The sequence below is a fragment of the Cucurbita moschata genome, unplaced genomic scaffold, assembly GCF_002738365.1.
Source record: "Cucurbita moschata cultivar Rifu unplaced genomic scaffold, Cmos_1.0 Cmo_Scf00037, whole genome shotgun sequence".
Taxonomy (NCBI): Eukaryota; Viridiplantae; Streptophyta; class Magnoliopsida; order Cucurbitales; family Cucurbitaceae; genus Cucurbita; species Cucurbita moschata.
Window position 1 is genome coordinate 265838 of NW_019268553.1, and position 22272 is coordinate 288109.

The 22272-nt window shown below is 37.9% G+C and overlaps 6 protein-coding genes across 8 annotated transcripts; 2 read left to right on the top strand and 4 right to left on the bottom strand.

The window, feature by feature from the left end:
• The first annotated feature begins 367 nt into the window (after positions 1-367).
• Positions 368-4621, top strand: LOC111432130 (ORM1-like protein 3). The gene is made up of 3 exons (XM_023068946.1): positions 368-837; positions 1482-1630; positions 4237-4621. Exons 1-3 carry the CDS (start codon positions 652-654, stop codon positions 4373-4375), a joined length of 474 nt encoding a protein of 157 aa, XP_022924714.1. The 5' UTR covers positions 368-651; the 3' UTR covers positions 4376-4621.
• A 749-nt stretch (positions 4622-5370) lies between these two features.
• On the bottom strand, positions 5371-6631 carry LOC111432129 (dof zinc finger protein 2-like). Its single transcript, XM_023068945.1, has one exon. It carries the CDS (start codon positions 6111-6113, stop codon positions 5613-5615), a length of 501 nt encoding a protein of 166 aa, XP_022924713.1. The 5' UTR covers positions 6114-6631; the 3' UTR covers positions 5371-5612.
• A 577-nt stretch (positions 6632-7208) lies between these two features.
• On the bottom strand, positions 7209-8826 carry LOC111432127 (pyridoxine/pyridoxamine 5'-phosphate oxidase 2). Of its 2 annotated transcripts, XM_023068942.1 has the most exons (6): positions 8635-8804; positions 8433-8540; positions 8134-8166; positions 7886-7981; positions 7620-7787; positions 7209-7552 (listed from the first exon to the last, which is right to left on the bottom strand). In XM_023068942.1, exons 1-6 carry the CDS (start codon positions 8791-8793, stop codon positions 7451-7453), a joined length of 666 nt encoding a protein of 221 aa, XP_022924710.1. In that variant the 5' UTR covers positions 8794-8804; the 3' UTR covers positions 7209-7450. The 2 variants fall into 2 exon arrangements, with proteins under 2 accessions (XP_022924710.1, XP_022924711.1); XM_023068943.1 differs by lacking the exon at positions 7886-7981 and having other exon boundaries at positions 8635-8826.
• A 221-nt stretch (positions 8827-9047) lies between these two features.
• On the top strand, positions 9048-12118 carry LOC111432125. Of its 2 annotated transcripts, none has more exons than XM_023068936.1 (3): positions 9048-9373; positions 9777-10692; positions 11526-12118. In XM_023068936.1, the coding sequence occupies exons 2-3, from the start codon at positions 9788-9790 to the stop codon at positions 11962-11964; spliced, it is 1344 nt and encodes a 447-aa protein (XP_022924704.1). In that variant the 5' UTR covers positions 9048-9373; positions 9777-9787; the 3' UTR covers positions 11965-12118. The 2 variants fall into 2 exon arrangements, with proteins under 2 accessions (XP_022924704.1, XP_022924705.1); XM_023068937.1 differs by having other exon boundaries at positions 9781-10692.
• LOC111432128 (uncharacterized protein At4g00950-like) lies at positions 12103-13708 on the bottom strand. Its single transcript, XM_023068944.1, has 2 exons — positions 12434-13708; positions 12103-12340 (listed from the first exon to the last, which is right to left on the bottom strand). Exons 1-2 carry the CDS (start codon positions 13025-13027, stop codon positions 12281-12283), a joined length of 654 nt encoding a protein of 217 aa, XP_022924712.1. The 5' UTR covers positions 13028-13708; the 3' UTR covers positions 12103-12280.
• Positions 13709-13804: 96 nt separating this feature from the next.
• Positions 13805-18098, bottom strand: LOC111432123 (exportin-2-like). Its single transcript, XM_023068933.1, has 2 exons — positions 14989-18098; positions 13805-14255 (listed from the first exon to the last, which is right to left on the bottom strand). The coding sequence occupies exon 1, from the start codon at positions 17920-17922 to the stop codon at positions 14989-14991; it is 2934 nt and encodes a 977-aa protein (XP_022924701.1). The 5' UTR covers positions 17923-18098; the 3' UTR covers positions 13805-14255.
• Between the last annotated feature and the right edge of the window lie 4174 nt (positions 18099-22272).

A 22272-nucleotide genomic window follows, 5' to 3' on the forward strand; every position in this document is an offset into this window, starting at 1 on the left:
AAAAAATGTTGGTTTTCATTCACTCCTTGTTTCCCAACTCCTAAACAAATCCACACTTAAATTCTTTAATTTCAAGCGTAAGCTGTTCACAAGTTGCAGCCTTTCTCTCCATAACAACCAAATAGGTAAGTTTGAAGATAAATTCAATCATTTCTTCATCCATTAGGAACCAAGTGTCTCCTCTTGAATTGTTCGTTAAATTTATTTTTAATTGGTTTGATTGAACGATACAACTTTAATTAATATCTAAGATGCGTCTAACTGTGTCTCTAATCAATAAACAGGAAATGAATTGGGCTAAAATTGACACCAAGGTTGAAGATTGTACGGAATAAATCATGTAATTACTCAAGACCTAAAATTTATTTGTTTAGTTGGGGCGGTGGATAAGTGTCGTTATAATGCTTTCTAAATATCATCAGAGCTTGGTTACCAATTTTGAGCACTGGTTTTCGATCATTCATCCAACCCCACGAAGAAACCATACCTAAAATCTATCTGGGTTTCCTTTGTAATATTCGAACTACTTAGCACGCGATCGAACGCTGCAATCTGTTTTGCAAATCGGATCATTTTTCTCAGTCAAATCCGAAGGGGAGGTTGGATTTTTCCCATCAGCAGTGTTTCGGGACAAAATCAGAATCTGGGTCGATGGCTAGTCTCTATGTGAAGGCTGTACCTCCGGCGGATCTGAACAGGAACACAGAATGGTTTCTGTATCCTGGTGTTTGGACCACCTATATTCTCATTCTCTTCTTCGTTTGGCTTCTCGTCCTCTCTGTATTTGGCTGCTCTCCTGGCATGGCCTGGACCATCGTCAACCTATCCCATTTTGCTGTATGTGCATCTATATTTCTTCTCTTGTTGATTTTTTTTTTTTTAATCTGGGTTTTGTTTCATTCCTGGGATATCATCATTGAACTTGGGATTGTTGTTGACTTGTGCTATTAATTTTTGGGTCATCCTGCGGCATGGTTTCAGTGTTTGTGTATTGTTTTATGCTGCTTTAGTTCCCTTCAATTTAATCTTGTTGAGGATGCTGGGTGAGATTTCATTTGGTTGATTTTGTCTAGACAAAAGAAAAACAGCCAACTGTTGTGGCTTCGTGTTTACGCTTGCTTTGATAATTATATGCCTATTGAACTGCCATGTATGGTAGATAAATATTCTATTTTCTTTGATTTCATAACATTTTTCCGTGATTGTTTTATTTCAAGCCTCGAGCCATTGATACTCTTTGGCTATTGTTTTGAAAAGACATCTCATTTTATATGCAAGTGTGGATCTTTCTGGATTAAGAGTCAGTGAACTCTGTTTACTATTGGCCTGGACATACCCGCTTCAATGCGTGGTTCACTCTCCTTTCTAGAGAGCCAGCTATGAGCTTAGAATGACTTAGAACATTCATTTGCTCCATTCTTTGAAGTGATATGCTCTCTGTCTTTGCATAAAATGATGGAAAGGAGCGTGTCTTATTTCAGGTCACTTACCACTTTTTCCATTGGAAGAAAGGGACACCCTTTGCTGAAGACCAAGGGATGTACAACCGATTGACGTGGTGGGAGCAGATTGATAATGGAAAGCAGCTTACTCGCAACAGAAAGTTCTTGACTGTTGTTCCCGTGGTGCTGTAAGTTGTTTATTATATCAAGCGACCTATGTACTATTTAACTCTGAGATCACATTTCAAACTGTTTTTGTTTGAGTTGTTTATTGTTGTCTATTTTACTGAACTCCTAAATTTGGGTGGGCTGTAGGACGTCTTGCTCTTAGTCTGCATATCTTTCTATGTTCTATTCTACATTGCTGCATTTTTTTTTTTTTTTCAGTATTCATCTTCGTAGCTCTTCTGATGATTGATTGTAGAACTCTATTGACTAAATAGCCTCTTGTATGGAACTAAAAATCTCTAGGCTTGCGATTCTAGGGATAAGCTTACAAATTTTCTAGTTGACGCTGATCTTAACAGGCTTTGAATGAATTTTCTATTATGAGATTTGCTTTAATAATTTTCTATTAGGAAACATTCACATGGCTACTTCTACTAATTTTCTTAGAAGAAGTGGCTAATTGGTCCTCCGAAGCGATTACGCACGTTAGATCTAGCAATTTCATAGTGGGAAAGGGGGACAATGTCTTATTTTGGACTGATTGATTGCACTCTATAACAGACGTTTCCTAATCTGTTTAGATGATCTTTGGGTCAAGACAAAATGGTGTAAGAAATGTGGAATGGCTGAAGTTGGGATCTTAGATTTCTAAGTGGCTGTTTTAATTGAGAGTTGGAGGAATGGTTCAACCTTTTTATGCTTCAGGATCAAGTTTCCGCCCCAAAATGGTGTAAGAAAGTGCTCAGCTGAGGCTTTTTTGTAATTACTCCAGACTCCATCATTCTAAACTGAACATCTTTTTGATCTCCTTCTTTAGGGAAAAGGGGCTAGGTTTTGTTTGGCTGTGGTCTTTTGAATGATCTTCATTTCTAATAAAACAAATAAAACAAATAAAAAATCCTGATTCCCTGTATTCGTATCTTTCATCTGTAGCTTTTTTCTATTACTCTGTGATAAGATGATGGCTGGTGCAACAAAGTTTGAGTACTTCGTCATTTGCTGTGAGATCCCACATCGATAGGAGAAGAGAGGAACGAGTGCCAGCGAGGACGCTGGCCCCAAAGGGGGGGTACATTGGTTGGAGAGGGGAACGAAACAATTCTTTATAAGGGTGTGGAAATCTCTCCCTAGCAGACGCATTTTAAAAACCTTGAGGGGAAACCCGAAAGGGAAAGTCCAAAGAGGACAATATTTGTTAGCGGCGGGCTTGCGCTATTACATTTGCAAATTTTTATATTTTCTTTAGAGGAGGTAGCAGGGTTCTCTTCGGTTGAAAACCAAACTGGGTCAATAAAGCTGAACCAAGCAAAGTGGATTATGCTCCGTTTTTTTTGGTTTGGTCTTTTAATAGTTTTGTTTATAAATATAACATGTGGGGTTGAGATTCGACCTTTTAACCTTTTGATGGAGGGTATGTGTCTAAACGAGTTAGCTAAGCTTAAGTTGACCGTATTTTAACACTACTTGTCTTGAGCTTGGCCTTCATCTGTTACACAGCCTTATTTTTTGATGTTGATTGATCTACCCTGGTTAGATCCATAAAAGTTCAGTTTTTTACCAAAAATAAAAAATTATATTATACTGGTTCCATTCGAGTAACTTGTATTATTTTTTAGATGTTATGCTTGAAGTTGCTTCAGATGCATGATGCCTCTTTTGTACTGTTTTGATATTGCTAAAGGCATACACAGACGGTTTGCTGCAATTTTTCGACCAACTGTTTGTTAAGAGGGTGTGGTAAGGACAATCTGATGTTTGTCATAATTCCAATTTATAGTGTGCTGGGTGTAGGTTATATTAAGTATACACCCATGTTCTTTAATTCTTTCAGTGCCTGTTGCCAACTATACTTGATGAGTTATCACAGAAGGATTCGCCGGACTCCCACTCCATTTGAGTCTTGACTCTTCTTTTTCCCTTTCTTTAGCACTGACACCTTTGTTTTCTTTCCATCTTTTGCTTGTTCCTTCATCTTCTCAACCTTTGGTTCCTTATCTTGAACCACATCTTCACTCTCCTTACTCTTGCTTGCTCTCGTCTTTGCTGGCTGCTCGCTCTTTGAATAGTTGATAATTCTTTTGTTCCTCTCTAACCTTAACTCCCAAGGAACTGTACAGTAAACCATTAGGTGGCACTACCTCAGCACTGTTTTAAAAATTGTGGCCATAGAAACATTAGAACATAAACAAGGGCCTGTAGAGCGGAAAGAAGTTATGTCCACTGGTTCACTCAAAGGATCAAGAGAAACCATCAGGGTCTTCGGAGTTGTTCTTACAAAGACCATACCAACTAGGATTAGCTAAGACATAGGGTCCGATCTTCGACATGAGCGTTAATACCGCCCAAATTCAGTGACCATATAACAAGTTAGCACCTTTTAGAAGTAAAAAATTTCCATAGGATCTTGCTATATGGAGGCTACAGATCAAAACTCATGTCAGGAAATAGGGAGATTTCAATCTTTTTTTCTTCAGTACTTTTAATATGTTCATGCTGAGTATGCTTTTTTATTTGAATGGTTGGGTGAACAAGTGTATGCTTACATTCCTCAGTGCAATCAGCTTTAAGCTATTACACATAATCATCAAAAAGAAAACTTCCCTCAATTTTTCTTCTTGTTGTACAGGTACTTGATAGCCTCACACACAACTGACTATCAACATCCAATGTTATTTCTGAACACTCTTGCAGTAATTGTACTAGTTATTGCCAAGTTTCCCCATATGCACAAGGTACGTATCTTCGGAATCAATGCCGACAAGTGACGCTCACATCAAAACATTTGTGGTTGGGTTTGTCAAAAAGCTTCTCGTCCTCTCAATCTGGTAAAATGTTATATCTTTGTATAGTAGTTGGGACTGGAAAGATGCTGAAAAACTCGTAGTTTTTTTTTTTTTTTTTTTTTTTTTTGTTTTTTTTTGTTTTGTACTGACTGCTTGTTTCGCCTNTGCTTAATGAATAAGTAAATGCAGTTATCTTTTATACAGTACAGAAATGCGATGCATTTGAGTTATCTTTTAATAACATACACTTCATAGTATCTGATAGTTTGCATCGAAATGAAATTGCTCTGTTTCACTCTTTCTTTAGTAAGCACCGATTGGCCCATGCATGGAAAAGCATACATATTGGTTGGTAAAGACTGGAACAGGTAAAGAAAGAGTAAAACATGGGATTTAGTTGAGTAAAAAAGACATTGACCCCTTCATGTTTCTTTGTGTTGTTTCTGGTTTTATGTAAGTGGTATGACCTTTTCTGGCTGATTGACTGGAAGTGGAGAAGTGGAGAAGTGGAGGAGAAGTGGAGGAGAAGTGGAGGAGTTCATCATGAATCAAACTCATTATCTTACTTTACTTCACTTTACTTCTGTCTCACTCATGTTTCCTTTATATTTGGCTATATTTCAGACATCATGAATACAACTTATGATGCACACACGAAACAAGGATTGCTTTCCAAGTCTGCTCTTTTTATTTATTATTATTATTATGGAATATATGGCCCCATCCATTAATAATAATGATAATAAAGGCATTGCCTTTTGTTTTCTTTAATTATGAAATGATGAAACAGATTGGCCCAATAAAATTAGAAACATCTCATAATTACAAATTATGAGCAGCTTCCATGGATAAAACTAAACTTGATTTAAACAAAAATGTTCATCATTATTAAAAAAAAAAATTCATACTTCGATACATAATAATATGATGAAACTGTTGTGTATTTGGTAGAGAAAGAGCTAGAGAAAGCGTGAAGATATATAAAACAGAAAATTGATACATAAAAACTTGTTTGTTAGCTTTTTTAGTACAACACCTTCAAACAAATCAAAACCAAACCCAATCCAAATTCACAAAAGAAAAAAAAAAAAAAAAAAAAAAATATAAATCAGAGTTCAGAAAGCCCAGCTTAACAATTTCATATACTGAAGTGTTTTTTTTTTTTTTTAATGTCACGTGTAAATTACTTCTCATAATTCTTCTGATCTCTCGAATGTTTCTACCATGGCCCTCCACTAAACATCCCATTCCAATACCCATTACTACCAGGATTCTCTTCCACCGCCGTGTCTCGGGCCGGATACGGCATCAAATTCGGTATGTAAAATCCAAATCCTCCGTGCCCGCCGTTTTCTATCCCCGCCGCCGCCGCCGCCGCCGTCGTCGTCGGAAAACCCAAGTTCAGATCATGGGCTTGGTATACCTGCTGCGGCGGCGCGTGGTTGGCCGAAGCTGACCCGGTAACCGAAGCCGGCGGTTTACGATTCTTCCGGGAGCCTCCTCCGACAGGGATGTTCCTAAGAGAACCGCCCTCGGTCCAATACCGGCGGCAAGATTTGCAAAAATACCTCGGCTGTGTGAGGCTGTAGTTATTGTAGTAGCAGAATTTTGTGTTGGTCGACTTGCACCTTGGGCAGTTCAATTGCTCTTGTGGCCTTCCCTTGGCCTTGAAGCCTCCTCCACCGCCGCCTCCGCTGCCGGATTGCATCATGGCCTCCATTTTTGAGAATCTTGGAAGCAGGAGAAAAAACCCAGAAAAGATTGAGAAAGAAAAACAGTAATTTGGAAGGAAAATTGAAGGTTTTTTGGTAAAGCTAATGATGCATATAGTGAAGAATGTAATGCATGCCCAAAAGGAAGAAAGAAAGAAAGAAAGAAAGAAAGAAAGAAGGAAGGAAAGAAATGGGCAGTACTTTAAGCAAGAAAGAATGTTTTAGGTTGTTTTGTTTGCAACCCTTTTGTGTCGGTTTGTTTCATTTTTTTTTTTAAATATATATATATATATGTAAAATTTTGAAAAGTGTGTTTGTTTTGACAAAATTGTACCATCCCACTAAGATCCTCAAAATTGTTTTTTTTTTTTTTTCTTTTTTCTTTTAATTATTTGTATATGCTTTTTGGTCTTATTCTATGAATCTCTCTCTACTCAATTTGGTTTGGTGTGAATTAATTATTTATAATATTTCAAACATTTTCCAAATCTTTTAAAATTGTGTGAATTGTATGTGGTGGGTTTCTCCTTTTTGACCCAAAAAATTCTACTTTATATTTTATTATTATTATTATTATTATTTTATTATTTGTGTTATGGGGGAACGGGGAGTTTGTTAATGAGACTGGTTTCTCAAGCAACTCAGATTGCCCATTAATCTACCACCTAATCCCATTAACCCTCATTCTTATTGGTGTTCAAATATTAATTTCAACCCTGTCTAAATTAACTACTCTTTCTTTCCTTTGCTCCTTTGCATTGAAGCCTGTAGCCCATTTTGTGAGATTCGGAGAGGAGAATCAAGCATTCCTTAAAAAGACTCCTATTATTAGAGTTAGAGTTAAGAGTTAGAGAGAGGTGTATATAATTTAGTTTGATGGGACGTGGGACGGAAGCGGTGGGACCCAAGCAATGCGCGTAGGGATTGAAGACAATCTTTGTGTTTGGTGTTGTTGGGTTATCTTTTCCATGAAAACGACTGGTTTCAGATAGGAAAAAAAACTTCTGCAACTCTTGGGCGTTATCCGATATGTTTCATTTCCTTTACACCCAACAAACAAACCAAAGAGCCTTTCCTATCCTTCTGTTTCTTTGCATATTTCATGCTTCAAACAACTCATTCCAACTTTCATTCCTTTTGTTTCAGCTTCAACAGCATAAGAATTGAGTTACATACACCCTATCTACAGATATAGGGAACCATGATTGTTCAATCAGAGTATCATCTCTACTAACAACCAAAGGGTCGGAGGATTATTTTCAACACATGACTCACTAACTATATCACTTCATTTCAACGTAGCAGCTTGTTGTTATCAACATACCTGCAAATCGAGGTGCAATTGCTAAGGGTTTATCCGCTCTGATTCCCATAATGTCTCCCTTCCAACACATGGAATAGCTTTAAACAACTTCCTTTCTGCACTCTTCAGATTCAAGTAATCGACCTGAGAGCGAAACGCGGTCAAATGTAACATAACGTAAAGTCTATATACATATATATATACTACAAACCTGATCAGGATCCAAGACCAGCAAACAAAATGCATCAACGGGACCTGAACAAGAATCTAGAACAGGTTCCTTGGCTGGCTGTTCGGCAATATAGGGAAGATTTGGACTAGGCCCCAAATACTGCATTCTTGACTTTGGAGAAATGGAGGACCAGGCTTCTGCTCTTTTCTGCATTAATAAATATATAAGATTATACTGAGTTGAATGAAGTGAACAAGAAAGTGAACAAGTTGTAAGTTATAAGAGGAAAGGGTCATGCCCACAACCTTAAATTTTGTAGCATCAAGACATGACGCATCAACAACCTCAATTCTTCCACTGATACGAAATTGCTCCCATGATTCCGTGAAATACCAACTTATCTTGAACAACAAATACATTCCAAGTCCAAAATTTGACTCAAATAGGCACATATTTGCAGTTATGTAAATAAGATAAGCTACATAGACCAGCAAGAACAAATCATTTGTTTTATGAACTGTATTAAGAGGCAGGAAGAGACGAGAATAGTTACCTCAGCAAATGGACAAGTTTTAAGCTCTTCAATCTGCAGAATCAACCAAAAGCGAAAAGTTCATTTGCAGGACAAAACTCAGATGCTTAATATCACAAACCTGACCTAATCCATCGCAGACAAATTCCCAGTACTGAGCATATTTTATAGCTTATCTTATTGTAGCCAAACATATGAATTACATAATTGAAAATCCAGAAACCCAGATAACGATTGCGTCGGAAACCATAGAACAACAAGAAATGGGCGTATGAATTGAGCGATCTAAAGCGAAATATAGAGCTTCATCGTAGAAGAACCTTGCGACTTCTTGAATCCGTGTAAATATGGATCCTATCGGTGCCCTCTTCAAATCCTCTGAAAACAACGGTGCGATTTGATGGCCTTCCATTGGCTCCAATCGTTGCCTGAAGACAAATTCCATTTAAGAAAATAAAACCCGACTGTGAAAAAGGGAAAGGGTAGTTCAAGTTGAAGAGAAATAGAGAGAGGGAAATGTACGAGGTGCAAGAATGTGGAATGCTTGATTTGGGCATTAGATTCCAAAGCACTGAGAAGAAGGGACTTCCATGGCGCCGCTGCCGATCCCATTTCCAAATCGCCCGCTAGTTCGCCTACTGCTGTGCTATGTATTCGCCCCATTTCAGTTCGGTACATCATTGAGAAATAGTAAGCGAAATTCAGTAATTTACTTTTAGCTTTCAATTTTACCACAATCTTTTATCCATACACTAAATTATTAAAATGAACAAATACATTAAATCATTTTTTTTTGGATTGGTCGGCGTGGAATTACGTGTATTCTTGCCCATCTTTGATTTTGTCGTGAGTATAAGAAGGGAGCTTACGGTTTCGCTAAAACTCACACGCCTGCAAACAGGTTAGCCGCTACAAACCACTCTACCAAATGAACACTCTATCAAATGAACATCTATCAAATGAACAAACAAGAAACAACACAAAAATGGATTCTTCCAAACAGAGTCTTGAATGACACGACATCGTTTCAATCCCCCACATTTCACCGTCAATTTCCTTGCTGATTGCTAAGCCGCTCCCTTCAGAAACCGACAGCAAAGAAAACATAAAAAAATCAGCAGAATTTGGACGACTGACACCTCCTTTCTACACTCTCCTCTCCCAGATGCGTCATCTTCTTCCTCTGCCTCTACATTTCTTGAATCTCTGAACGCCTCGCTTTTGACCCACATCCTGTAATTGTTTCAGTTCGATCTCCAAGGTACCCACTTCCTCTATTCCCTTCATTATTTAGTTCCTTGCAATTTCTTACTGGTTTTGGATCATAGGGTTGCTTTCATTCTGCTTTTCAGCTTGTTTATGTTACCTAGCTTCTCTCTGTTGTGTTGGTGAGTTGCTTCATTTCTGGGTCTTCTTTTTTTAGTTTGATTCTCTTGGGACTGCTAATTCCGGATCCCTTTTCTTTGAATATGTAAATATGCGCCTATGATGGTTACTTTCTATTGCAACTATTGTTCACCCTAACAAATGAATATCGATTGGGGTTAATCAATCCTTCACAACTTGCATTTGGGCGTTATTAGGAGGCTTGGGGAGGGTGCTGTTTTCACGTGAACATAAATTTTTATTAGAAATTTAACAAGTTCTGCTTGAATGTTCAAAAGATAGGAGTTTGATGGCAGCAGCAGAAGCAAGGGCTGGTTTTCAGAGGACTGTTAATCGTTGCTTTGTCCAAGAAGATGCCAAAAGAGCTCCCAGATTAGCTTGCTGTCAATCATCATCTTCAACATCATCCAAACAGCTTGATTCTGAACCTGCCAATCCAGCAGCAGATGGGCCAGATCAACCTTCCATAGGATTTATTATGCCTTTTACCAGACCTTCCTCATATTCGAATTTACTTCCCGACTCCAAATGGTGGCTTCAGATGCAATCTAGCTATGGATACCAAAAGATCTTCACCCCAGAAGACATTAACCCTTTAGAGGCTGCCAATGAAACTTCGAAGTCGGGTACTGAAGAATCATGTACATCAAGTGATGTTCATCCACCTGGAGGTAGCAATACTGTCTGTGGAACTGATGATATCAGCAGGTCTTCTCTAGATACCGATCATGGTGGCTCTGCTCTTTGTATAAAGAACTTGGATGGTAGAGGCCCTCAAGATATGAAAGCAGACTTTGAATGTTTAGATAAGGATTCTTTCAACAGCAAAACAGTATCAAAAAATCAAGATGAGTGTTACTTGGATCCAGATTCTCCTTGGATGCAAGAGAGCAAGGCTGAGCCATGGTGGTGGATAACAGATAAAGACGAATTGGCCTATTGGGTTGCACAGAAATCTCTTGATCATATCGAGAATTGCGATCTTCCACCACCTAAAAAAACATGCTTGAACATTAAGACATACCCTAATGCTCAAAAGCAATGCTATGAACATGATACAATATGGGTTTCTTCCTTCGAGTCAGACCACCAAAATTGTGGACTTGAGTTTTGTCCTCTTACCAAAACACGAAGGGACCTGGGTGCATCGATTAAACAAGGGAACGTGCCGCGTGGATCTCTTAAATATTTGAGGTACTATGTAAATTCCTAATTGCTGCATTTCTATGAATTCCTAGGTTGCAACTTACCTCCACGATGGTATGATATTGTCCACTTTGAACATAAGTTCTCATGGTTTTCCTTTTTGTTTCCCCAAAAGGCCTCGTACCAATATAGATGTACTCCTTAACTATAAACTCTTAATTAGCCGATGTGGGACTCCTCTCCCAACAATCCTCAACAATCCTCCCCTCAAACAAAATTTACCATAGATCCTCTCCTAAGGTCTATGGAACCCTCGAATAGCCTCCCCTTAATCAAGGCTCGATTCCTTCTTTGGAGCCCTCGAATAAAATACACCATTTGTTCGAAACTTGAGCCACTTTTGACTACACCTTTGAGGCTCACAACTTCTTTGTTCGACATTTGAGGATTCTATTGACATGGCTAAGTTAAGGGCGAGACTTTGATACCATGTTAGAAATCACGAACCTCCACAATGGTATGATATTGTCCACTTTGAGTATAAGCTCTCATGGCTTTGCTTTTGATTTCTTCATGAGGCCTCATGTCAATGGAGATGTATTCCTTATTTATAAACCCATGATCACCCCCTAATCAGCCGACGTAGCACTCCTCTCCCAACAATCCTCAACCGAATATTCTAGTGGGTTCTTACCAGGTTTTCAAAAGTTAGTATTCTGTCGTGTGAGGATAGAATTATGTACCAGTCTGTGATAAATGGGCATTGCCATTCTTTTAGAATAGTTATCTAGCCAAGTTAATTAGTATAGATGAATGCATAGATTACTCATCCAAAGCAAGGCCTTACTAAGATATAACTGGAACTGCTATGTTGAGTGCAGCTGTACAAATCCCAACAACCTGACAAAAACAATACAAACCTCTGAGGATAATACTAGCAAAGCTGAACTAATGGATGCACTGCTACATTCTCAAACCCGCGCAAGGGAAGCCGAAATTGCAGCAAAGCGAGCTTATGAGGAGAGGGAGCATGTAGTTGAGCTTTTCTTCAGACAAGCATCCCAACTCTTTGCATATAAGCAATGGTTTCAACTGCTGCAGCTGGAAAGGCTGCAGATAAAGAACAAGGATCATGCAATGTCCGCTCTTTTTCCTTTGGTTCTTCCATGGATGTCCTACAAGAATATGGTATCTCAGAAGAGACGGCAGAGATTTTCTAAGCAGAAAAGGGTCGCCGTTGCTTTTGTTCTAGGATTGAGCCTGGTCAGTGCAGGTTTGCTTCTGGGGTGGACTGTAGGGTGGATGCTTCCTTCTTTCTAGGCCTAGTTTGAATGAACTTGTTTTAGAAGAGAAGATCAATTGACAAAGGTATGTGTAACATAGCTTTCCAATATGTGGAATGTTGTTTGTATATACGGGGATTACATTTTAAGGAAGAGAAAGAATTCCATATAACAGATCAAAATCAGTGTTACTCTGATGTTTTCCATTTCTTGAAAATTGTCGAAAACAAATGATCATTCAACGCATAGAAGTCTTAACATTATTTCTGTACAAGAATGTCAAGTATGTAAGATCTCAGCCATTAACTAAACCATCAGTCCTTCATATTACCAACGAGCTACGATGCTCTTTCTTAAGCTTTTTTGCTCTTCCATGGAACGTTGATCTGTTTTAGCCCCTCGCCTATGCTTCCCTGCAATTCCTCAACCAGTATAAGTTTATAAGTTTATTAAGTTTCGTTAACATGTATAAAGCCAGAGAAAAAGAGGGGTGATTCTAAAATTACCCAAAACTCAGTCTTGGCTTTGACAAGACAAGAAGAAAAGCTCCCTTCTTTCTGGGTCTCTGCGACCTTCATCCCTGAACTGCTTCTCTCTGCAACAACTCCATCTTCATTCTCCTTCTCTAAAGAAGAAGGAAATACACTTCCATAGGCAGACCCAACTTCCCCTTTGCGCCCGAAACTCAATTTTCCCAACCAACAAAACCACTCCTCTATGAGCACTCCCCTCTTTCTCAGAACCATGGCTCCAAGCTGAGTTTTATCATATCTGAATGACCCACGACTCTGCTTAGGAAACTGAAAAATACCCTTGTGTGCAGGGATGGGAGGAGGGAGTTTTGAGATTTTGGGATCCAATAGCAACAATCTTGGTGGAAGTTCAAGGCACTTTGTTTGAGTGGCTGAAGAACTGTTGGGGGTTCTGAAGCAGAACCTGGGTTTGCCAGGCTCCTCTTCCCATCGAAATGGGACTGACACTGAGGTGTGGATTGGTGGGGTTAGCATTCCAGAGCGATCTGGAGACTCCATTGCCGCAACTGCAAGCAATGGAAGCTTTGGCACTTTAGAGTTTCGCCATAGCTTTGCTTCACTTCCCATTTCTCCCCCTCTCCGTCCGTCTGTCTGTCTGTCTGTCTGTCTGTCTCTCTCTCTCTCTCTCTCTCTCTCCCTCTCCCTCTCTTCGTTCGTGGACTGACTTGAATTTGCAGTGAAACAGATCTTTCACTGAAATCTAAAAAAATTGCGACTTTTTTGGGTGGCTTTTCATAATGGAATAGACATGTTACAGTTAGAGATTATAGATGCAAATAATTGGAATTATTGCAATTATCCTTCACATTTTTCTTCAATTCCTGTCTGTTTGGTTCATAAAGAAAGGCAGTAAACATTAGAGAGGAGAAAATCTAGTTGGGTATCATAACTAATTTGGCCTATTATTTTTGCATTATTGAGGTTTGGTTGGAGAATTTTCAATTACCATTAGATACTTTTTAGAGAGGGGCTTGTCCATTGTCCATTGTCCATTGTCCATTGCTTGGAAGATGGTTCCAAACAAGTCCTTCCTCTTCCCCCCATCACACACGGCCATTGCAGCATGCACATGACTTCTCAATCTGGCTTTGCTTTTGTCGTCTTCAACACTTGTAAAGCTTTTTCAGCTTCCAAGTACAAAGCCTTAAACTTGTGCAGACTTTATTATCCCCTCAAAATGATTTTGATAACTTTTCTGTTAGATGTTGAACTATGAGATATTTTTGAAAGCTTAGAGAGCCTATAAGATATTATATATACACTTTCTAAAATTTAGAAACGAACGAAGGAAAGTGCAGAGAAAAACATGAAAGTTGTAAACAGTAATCTCTCTACACCAGCCGCAGCCACAATAACCAACTGATGTATAATCTTGCAGCTGAATATCACAGCAATGTGATACAAGTGCTTACATGTGATGTCAAAATGACAAAGGAAAGTTTAAAATAGGAGCAAAAGAAGAGAAGAAAACTCGATGCAATATTACAACTCTTTTAGACCGCAATGAACATCTAAAATTCGCTCGTGAATGCATGCACAAAATGACAGACAGGTAAAGTTGAATACATAAAAGAGGATGAAGGGGATGGAAGTCTTAATCAAAACTTGGTAAACCGGGTTTGATGGCCTCGCCACCAACTGGAAATTGCACAATCTTCCACATCATTACCACAATGGTAGAAGCAAACGATGATTTGAAATTTGAATCGACCACCAAATGGAGCAAACGCCAAGAGATAAATATGATTAATGATCAACTTCTCCACAAAAACCTGTTTCAGTTCAGCACAAAATCCTGAAAGATTGCAGGCGTACACGATTAGATACGAGGTGATGTGAGCACTTCTTTGAGATTAATAACATAAGTTAAAACACATAAAATCGGCGAAATGATGATGCATAAGTAGGCCAGATAAGCATGTTGACTGATTCCATCTTCACCTTCACAACAAAAGGTGTCCATACCATACTCAAAACACCAAAATCCTATAAATCTCGTGAAGTTTGGGCATTAGCCATCAAGACTAAATTAATACCATTTAATAACTAGCCATTTCTTCTTTTCAGGACCTGATAAAATTCTCGTCCAACGGCCAAGTGCAGACCATTGGAATATCTTGAGCAACAAATCAAATCCCAAAAGGATGCTAGAGTGTGCAAAAATATCAAAATCAACAACGGATATAATATAGAAAACGTGATGATGCATTCATAAAGTATTCCCGACTTCAAAGAGCAGAGAATCATAGACCGATCAATATTAAAGAACAAATATGCCATGTACGACCAAATAAATTGCTCAACATTATCTTGCATGGGATGCGAATGAACGGACCAGATTTAAGTAGTATCTATAAGTTCACCTTTTTACATAGATAATTTACATCCATTTAGTTAACACACAAATAGTGTAAAACACAGGCACGATAGCTAAAGCCATTATCAACCTCAACCAACAGGATTTAAATAAAAAATACAAACTTCACACATGAAAAAAAAAAAAAAATTATATCGGAATAATAACTTACTCAAGCTATTGGGAGATTATAAGATCCGCAAAACTGAAGCAATGCAGATTGATTTGTAGGGTCGAGATACTGACTGATGATTTGGGGATACCTCCCAGGAGAAACAGTAGAAAGTTTGGACAAAGATGCTACCAGAAATTGCTTCGGATCCTTTATATCTTTCAAAGGATCATCCTCCTTCTTCCCTGCATTGTACAGACGAACAAAACTTGCAGTATAACCAGCATTTTCAGAAATATCGGGCATCTCTGGCTCCTCATCAACCCTATCCTGTTCGGGTCGAGAAACAAGGGTAACAATGCTGTCCAGCATTTTCCCCCAGTCTTCAATAAATGCAGGATCCAAAAGTGCTGGACACTCACAGATAAGTCTCGTTGAAGCAACTGCAGTTAACTTAAGTTCAATGGCCCCAGTTATCAGTTTAAGATTAGGAATCCAAAACTGTCTCAAGATTTGGATAAAAATGCCGTTCTGAACACTGTTGATGGTATCCAAAAGATTTTTATGACCATTTTTAACAAGAAAAAGGGACATAAATATCAAAAGCGACTTGATGAACTTTACTGATCGTCTACTTTGGAGCTGTCCAAAAAGAACAGCCCAGATGTGGCCAATGTACTGTTGAATCACACTATATTCAAGAGAATCAATAACAGTGTTGAGCACATAAAAGCCTTGCTCTGCAGTGCTTGGAGATGAGACTAGATTACTAAATATTCCAAGAACCTGGCTCAGGCGTCCACCTTGATTAAGTTCATGAGGTGCCTTCTGAAGGAAAGCCTGAAGTAACCGTACAAGAGCTGGGACATTAGACGCTCTTTTCCAAGATTCAGGTGACAATAGGATCTCAAAAATTTGCATGTAGCTTGGTGGAATAGGAGGATTATTCAATTCAACAAGCTGTGCTAACAGTTGAAAAGCATAAGGGAAGAACTCCGTAACATCATTGGCCAGTATCATTTGAAGGCTGGGAAACAGGCTTGCCTCAAAAGCTGATATTAAGGATGGATCCCTTTCACAAGCCCTTCTAATAAGAAGGGCCACAGATTCAAACATATAGTGGTTAAAAACAGGATTTTTGGGGTTTCTACACACATCATTTAAAATAGAAGTCAACCCAGCAATGCATGGTCCTGCAACCTCACGAGGTATGTCAGCAACTCCAAGAACTCTCATTATACACTTCATAATGTATTGGTTTTCCTCAGATTCGGGAAACTTAAAGGCATTAAAGAGTTTAGTCATCATCTCAGGAAAAAATGGAGCAACATCCAGAGAGTTATACCTGGCCATACCTGAATCTTCCTTGACCAGCAACAATTTTTCAATACAAATTGCAGCATAGGAATGAACCACATTTGACTCTGAACCAAGGAACCGAACCAAATCAGGAAACATTTGTAATGCAACAGGTTTTGATATCAGATTACGGAACACAGCAAAGAACTTTAGTGCGCCTGCCTTCAGCATTGGTAGACCATTAACATCTGAATTATTCAATTCTGGAATGATTACTGATGCAAAAAAATTCTGAACATCTACAAGATCGGTAGAAACAGAAGAGCCCCCAGCTTTCTTCGTGGCAAGTGAGACAACCAAATATATCGCACAATCTTTATCTTTCCAATTCAGAGCAGGGTTTAGCCCAAATGAATTTAACAAGTTTTGTATCTGAGAGGATACCATGTCTGTCACCTGCTTTTTGTAATTCACGGCAATTCCTTTAAGAAGTTCGCAAGCTATCCGCCTTCTAGTATCCAGATCACTACCTTCCATATCCCTCCTAATGAACTCAACATAGTTCATTTCAAATAGTTCCTCATCTTCATCCCTCAGCCTTACATTGGGAATTACTATGCTCTTACAAATCTCAGGTATCACTCCCTCGCCTGCAAATAAGGTGTGATGTACACTCGTGCTAACAGTAGTCAAAAACTTCATTGCTGTAACAGCCAGCTGGTCTCGGCTGGATGACTGAGATACGTTCCCTAGTAAGCCCCACACGGCTAGAGCAAAATCGTTCAAGTAACCCTGAAACTCTTCTTCATTTTTTTCCATATAAAGATTAATATTCTCGCAAACAGCAGCACGAAGCTCATCAACTAGAGCAAGCCCGTCAGTGCCACTATTTTCGAGTGCAGGATAATTCGTAGTAAGGTATTTCCGGAATTCACTCATCCACTCTTTCATATGATCCTCAAAGAACTCGGGAAGCTCTTGAAAATTCAAGGAATAAAATATTCTACAACATAGCCTCTGGGACTCAAACAGGGGCCGCAGGGTGGCCCCCTGTGCGCCCGAGCTCACCGCAGAATCAATTAAAGCAGCAGTTTTGAGAAAAATTTCTAATAAGGGTGCCGCAAAAGTGTCCAGACAATACTTCAAGTCAAGCAAAAGATCATTGGTTTTATATTGATACCGAAACTTCTTAAATATAGAGCTTGCAGTGCCAAGAATACCGTTAACAGATGCATAATCGGAAGCCTGAGACGCTTTCTGCAGACTTACGACGAGCTCCGGGAGTAAGGAAGGCCAGGATTTCGGGAAGTCGTGTTTGCTGATCAAAGCCAAAGCCTCACTTAGCTGACTCTGGATTCGTTGCGTAGAGGAGAGCATGAGCGGGACAATTAGGGCTTTGATTTGGTCCTTCTCGGGGTCGGGAATCGGAGCCAAGGAAGAGGCATTTGACTCGTCCGGCGCGCCAGGTGCCCATCGAACCCGCAGATGGTTTTTGAAGTTGACAGCGGCCGCTTGACGGATCTGTTCATCGACGGATGGTTCGGCGACAAGACGAAGGACAGCAAGACCGTAGTTGGGACGGTCGGCGGCTTCGGTAAGGGAGGCCTCGGCCCGGCGGCGGGGCTCAGGAGCTGGAGAGAGTGTGTGAAGAAAACACTGAGAGAGAAGCTGTAGGGTTTCTGGGTTCCACTCCATTGCGCATAGAGATGAATGGCAAACCCAAATCGAAAGCTGAGTTTGCGAAGGGATCTTGAAGGGGATGGAAATCGGCAATTCGGGAGGGGACTCTTGAGAATGATGATTCAATTTGAAGGGGGAGGGCGACGAGAGCAATTGTGGGCTGGGTTTTAGAGGTTTTTCAAATAAATACACCATTACAAGATTTAAGAGCGTTTACCAACAAATAATTAATTAATAAATCTACTAATCTTATGTAATGCTTTTTCTTTCCTGCTTGTAAGAACCTTTAAGAATACTCATTTTATTAGGTTAGTTCAAATCTTATCAACTCGATACCATTCCACGTGAGTCAAGAAAACCCTAAATGGAAGACCATCTTCAACGTTGAGATAGCCTTGGATGTTAATCATACATATCACACCTTATAATATGGCATCTTAGACTTAGCACCCTAAATCTACTCGAGAAGATCTCGGGCACTTATATCGACGGATAACCCTAGACCTGCACTGGTTTATTCACGAATGTGTGAGTTATACAGGATACTCAATTGAAGCATGTGGAGAAGGCACGTACTTAAACTAATCATTCCACGAATAGAAAGAAAAGCCTCGACCCATATTATTCAGTCTCTTTGCTTTACAAACTTAACAAGCACTCTTGCTTAAAGCATCTAATTGGGTTTGCACCACATAAATTTGTGCATTTAACATTATTATTGTTGGAGGTAAATGTAATAGAGTGAGTGAGTATGTGTTGATAACCCCTAACGAGCCACAACTCTGAATTTTAAATTATGGTCCTCGTTTCTCCCCATTATGGGCCAATATTTAAACTGGGCCGACCATGTACTTTACGATCTACAATGTACTGAATAATTGGGCCCATTTATCAGGCCCGATCAGTTCTCGGTTACCCCACGCTTCGGGCCGAGGATCCTGCTGGCATTTTTCGGCGAGGGAAGCATGGCCCGGCCCAGCATGCAATTTAAACCCAATCTTAATATTTTCAACGAAAATGAGAAAATATATTTAAATAAATAAATTTAGTCTGTAATAAATTAGTAAATATTTAGAGATGGAAGGAAGGCACGAAAGGAAGATGGGCGGTGGTTGGCACGGCGGGAGGCGGCAGACGTGGTATGTCGGAGATAAGAAGCAAAAAAGGTATGGGTGGATTTGAGAAATGGAAAACAAAGTGGGGGGAGTGATATTTAAATACAAATATAAATAAATAATTGAATTATGACGTAATCAAGCGCAACGTGGGGTCCACCTTCGTTAATTACCATCTCAACCACGCAACCTCTCACGTCCTCTTCCAGTTCTACCACGTGAACCGCGTGGTCTTTTCCTCCCCACCAAAATAAATAAATAACTCCATTTCCATTTTTGTGAAAAAAGAAAAAAAAAAAAACTTTGGTCTCGTTTCAGCTTAGAATTCAATTATTTCCCATTCTTGCTCCACTCTTAAATCAATATTCATTTATTTATTTTCAATTTTCATTTGTTATTTAATATAAATTAAAATTTTTTAAAAATATATACATGGTAAGTGATTGATTTTAAAATAAATAAATGATAGGTAGCTATTTGATGAGGTACATATTCACATTTGGGGACCATAGATTGCAAGTCTATCTTCAATACGTCAAAGTTTTATCATTTTTTTCAAACTAATAACCAATTTATAAATAAGTCGCGACTGCTACTATCACACATTAATCTATGAATGTTTATTATTTGAATGAAAATGTTACTTATTTGTGAAGATTATGTGTATAGTTAGGAGAGTTAAGAAAATAAATTTGCAATTTAATCCGAATTTAAAAATAAATAAATAAATAAAAGATAGAAAAGTAGGAAATGTGATTTAATCGTGTAATTCACGTGGGTCCGGAGATTTGTTTTCATTGGCTGGGAAGCACGTGAAGGAGCAGTTGGTTTTATTTGGGTGCTTAAGGCTGTAAGCTTCAACCCTTTAAACCAACCGCATCCCCCAAAATATCCTTAAAACTACCCCTTTCCTCCAATCCTAATCCGAAACGTGGCCTCCCATTTATCCAAATTTTCCTTTTTTTATTTTTTCTTTTATTTTTCATTTGAAGAATAATACAAATGGTAGGTTATATCAATGTGAGTTGAATCTATTATTAAATTGACGTTGTAATGTGTTGTACAATGCATATATATATACATATTAAAAACAAAATTATATTTACTGATAATGTCGGCCAAAATAATTACGAACAAAATAATAAAATATTTAAGAATTAAATGTTTGAAATGTTAAACATGTGTATTTAAATATGTGAGAGGATTAGTGCTTTAATAATTCTAATAATTAAAATAGTTGTGATAATTATAGTACACCTAAATAAAATATAGAAGATTTTATATCAAGTGGAAAAAAATGTTAAAAATGCAAATTTAACTTTAAAAAAATTTAAATTATAAAAAAAAATAATGTAAATTTAAATTTGATTGTCCATTAGTTTTTAGCATTCTTGAATTTATTAATGATCAAAATTAAAAGTTTAAAGAATTCATTGTTTAAAAATTAAAATTTCAAAATAAAAACAAAAGACGAAAGAAATAGGTTTGATTATCATAATTTATTTTAAATGTATGAAATAAACAAATATAATGCAGGTCACGTGGTGGATTCACGCAACCTGCACCGCCTCGAACCGTGTTATATCACGTGTTAATCACGAGCTTCATCACCGTGCTTATAATGCTGAATAATAATTAGTTTCTATTATTATTATTTTTTTCGATAAAGCCTAGGACTCCTCCTCTGATTTCGCCACGTCATTCATGTCCCACTTTAGTCGGACACGTGGACGGCATGCACTGTGTAAAACGTGTTCGTTTTGTTTTCGTGACCAAGCCATCTTCATCGCGTGAACTGCTTAGCTGGCCCGCGTGATCAGTCAATATCCTCCTTTTTTGTTTTTCTTTTTTTTTTTTCTTCTTGCTCTCCGTCGGTAACTCGCGGTGGAAGCGCGTGATCTGTACTTTGACGCGCTTTACTTTACAGCCACGTGGCTGTGATGTACACGCCCATTTTCACTGCCGTTTTGGCAAAGTAGCGTGGTCCACGACTAGCGACATGTTTTAAACCCCACATTACAAAATAAGCTTTTTCTTTTTATCCTTTTCCTAAATTCAAATTTAATCTTCTTTATTTCTATTTTTATTTTTATTTGCAAACTTTATTACTTACTATATTACAAATTAAGCAGCTCGTCGAAATAATTTCCTTTTTAACCCGAATCTATTTGAGAGATCCCAGTTCAAATCTTAATTTCTTTTCTATTTCTATTTTATCTTTATAATTTTTATTAACTATTCGCATAAAAATAATTACATAAATTTTGTTTTTTATTTTTCTAAAAAAAAAAATATAGTTACTACTATTCAAGTCAAAAGAGCATTTCCTTCCCACATAAGTGTGATCATTGAAATTGTGAACCGTCACCGTTGTATTTAATGGTGTAGGGCCACATAAGAGATTTTTTGCTTTCCACGTTCCGGTCTACATCTTTAGTAAGTTCATAATTTTCCATTTTGCCGACAGGAACACAACCATTGGTCATTGAAAAAATTATAGTTAGACAAATAGATGCAATTGGTGTTAATGAAGGGATAATATTTAATTTATTTAAATATGTAAATTCAACCCATATTCTACTTTTATTTTAAATATTTGATGGGAAGATTAATAATTTATTACAAGGTACATGTGACACATTAGATTTGGTTATGATAAGCATTTCCTTTTATTGCTTATATTACATGATTTAAATTATTATATTGAAACCTTCAATAGGTGATTTGACCATTTGACTTGTCAGCCTCTTAGTTGCAACCAATGAAAATTAAATATGCTCTATTCTATTCCATTATGTAGATGGGTTTTATATAAACTTAGTCCCATTATATTTAAGATTGGTCAAACAAATATTACTGATTTTAGATATTCAAATAATCTTAAAAGAGTTACATTTTTGTTGACGGTTTAAACTTGAAAACTATTTACCTCTCATTTATATTTGAACACCTATTAACTATGTAAGCATTTTCAATACATTTATTATACTTTTGGATTTAATAATGCTTTATTATATGCTTGTTTTTTCAGTTTTACTATATATATATATGTGTGTGTTTGTGGTAGTGAATGTTATTTAAAAGGGGGAGAGGCAAGTTAGATGAGTCATTAAAAACAGTGGTGACCACTTCCTTCACCCTTTGCCCCATGCTTTTTAAGACACCTATCTTCCTTAAGCTTTATTAAAACCTCAAACCCACCAAATTTATACCTCTTTTTTTTTTTTTTTTTTTCCCCTTTTTTTTTTCA

Bases quoted from the DNA above. Each gene is read 5' to 3' on its own strand.
- LOC111432130 (XM_023068946.1), top strand. From the start codon at position 652: ATGGCTAGTCTCTATGTGAAGGCTGTACCTCCGGCGGATCTGAACAGG. The intron at 838-1,481 runs GTATGTGCATCT...GTCTTATTTCAG, and splicing joins TCAACCTATCCCATTTTGCT to GTCACTTACCACTTTTTCCA. The intron at 1,631-4,236 runs GTAAGTTGTTTA...CTTGTTGTACAG, and splicing joins ACTGTTGTTCCCGTGGTGCT to GTACTTGATAGCCTCACACA.
- LOC111432129 (XM_023068945.1), bottom strand. From the start codon at position 6,113: ATGGAGGCCATGATGCAATCCGGCAGCGGAGGCGGCGGTGGAGGAGGC.
- LOC111432127 (XM_023068942.1), bottom strand. From the start codon at position 8,793: ATGATGTACCGAACTGAAATGGGGCGAATACATAGCACAGCAGTAGGC. The intron at 7,788-7,885 runs GTTGTGGGCATG...TTATTAATGCAG, and splicing joins TTGATGCTACAAAATTTAAG to AAAAGAGCAGAAGCCTGGTC. The intron at 7,553-7,619 runs GTTTGTAGTATA...TTTCGCTCTCAG, and splicing joins TGGTCTTGGATCCTGATCAG to GTCGATTACTTGAATCTGAA.
- LOC111432125 (XM_023068936.1), top strand. From the start codon at position 9,788: ATGGCAGCAGCAGAAGCAAGGGCTGGTTTTCAGAGGACTGTTAATCGT. The intron at 10,693-11,525 runs GTACTATGTAAA...TGTTGAGTGCAG, and splicing joins GGATCTCTTAAATATTTGAG to CTGTACAAATCCCAACAACC.
- LOC111432128 (XM_023068944.1), bottom strand. From the start codon at position 13,027: ATGGGAAGTGAAGCAAAGCTATGGCGAAACTCTAAAGTGCCAAAGCTT. The intron at 12,341-12,433 runs GTAATTTTAGAA...GAGGAATTGCAG, and splicing joins AAGCCAAGACTGAGTTTTGG to GGAAGCATAGGCGAGGGGCT.
- LOC111432123 (XM_023068933.1), bottom strand. From the start codon at position 17,922: ATGGAGTGGAACCCAGAAACCCTACAGCTTCTCTCTCAGTGTTTTCTT.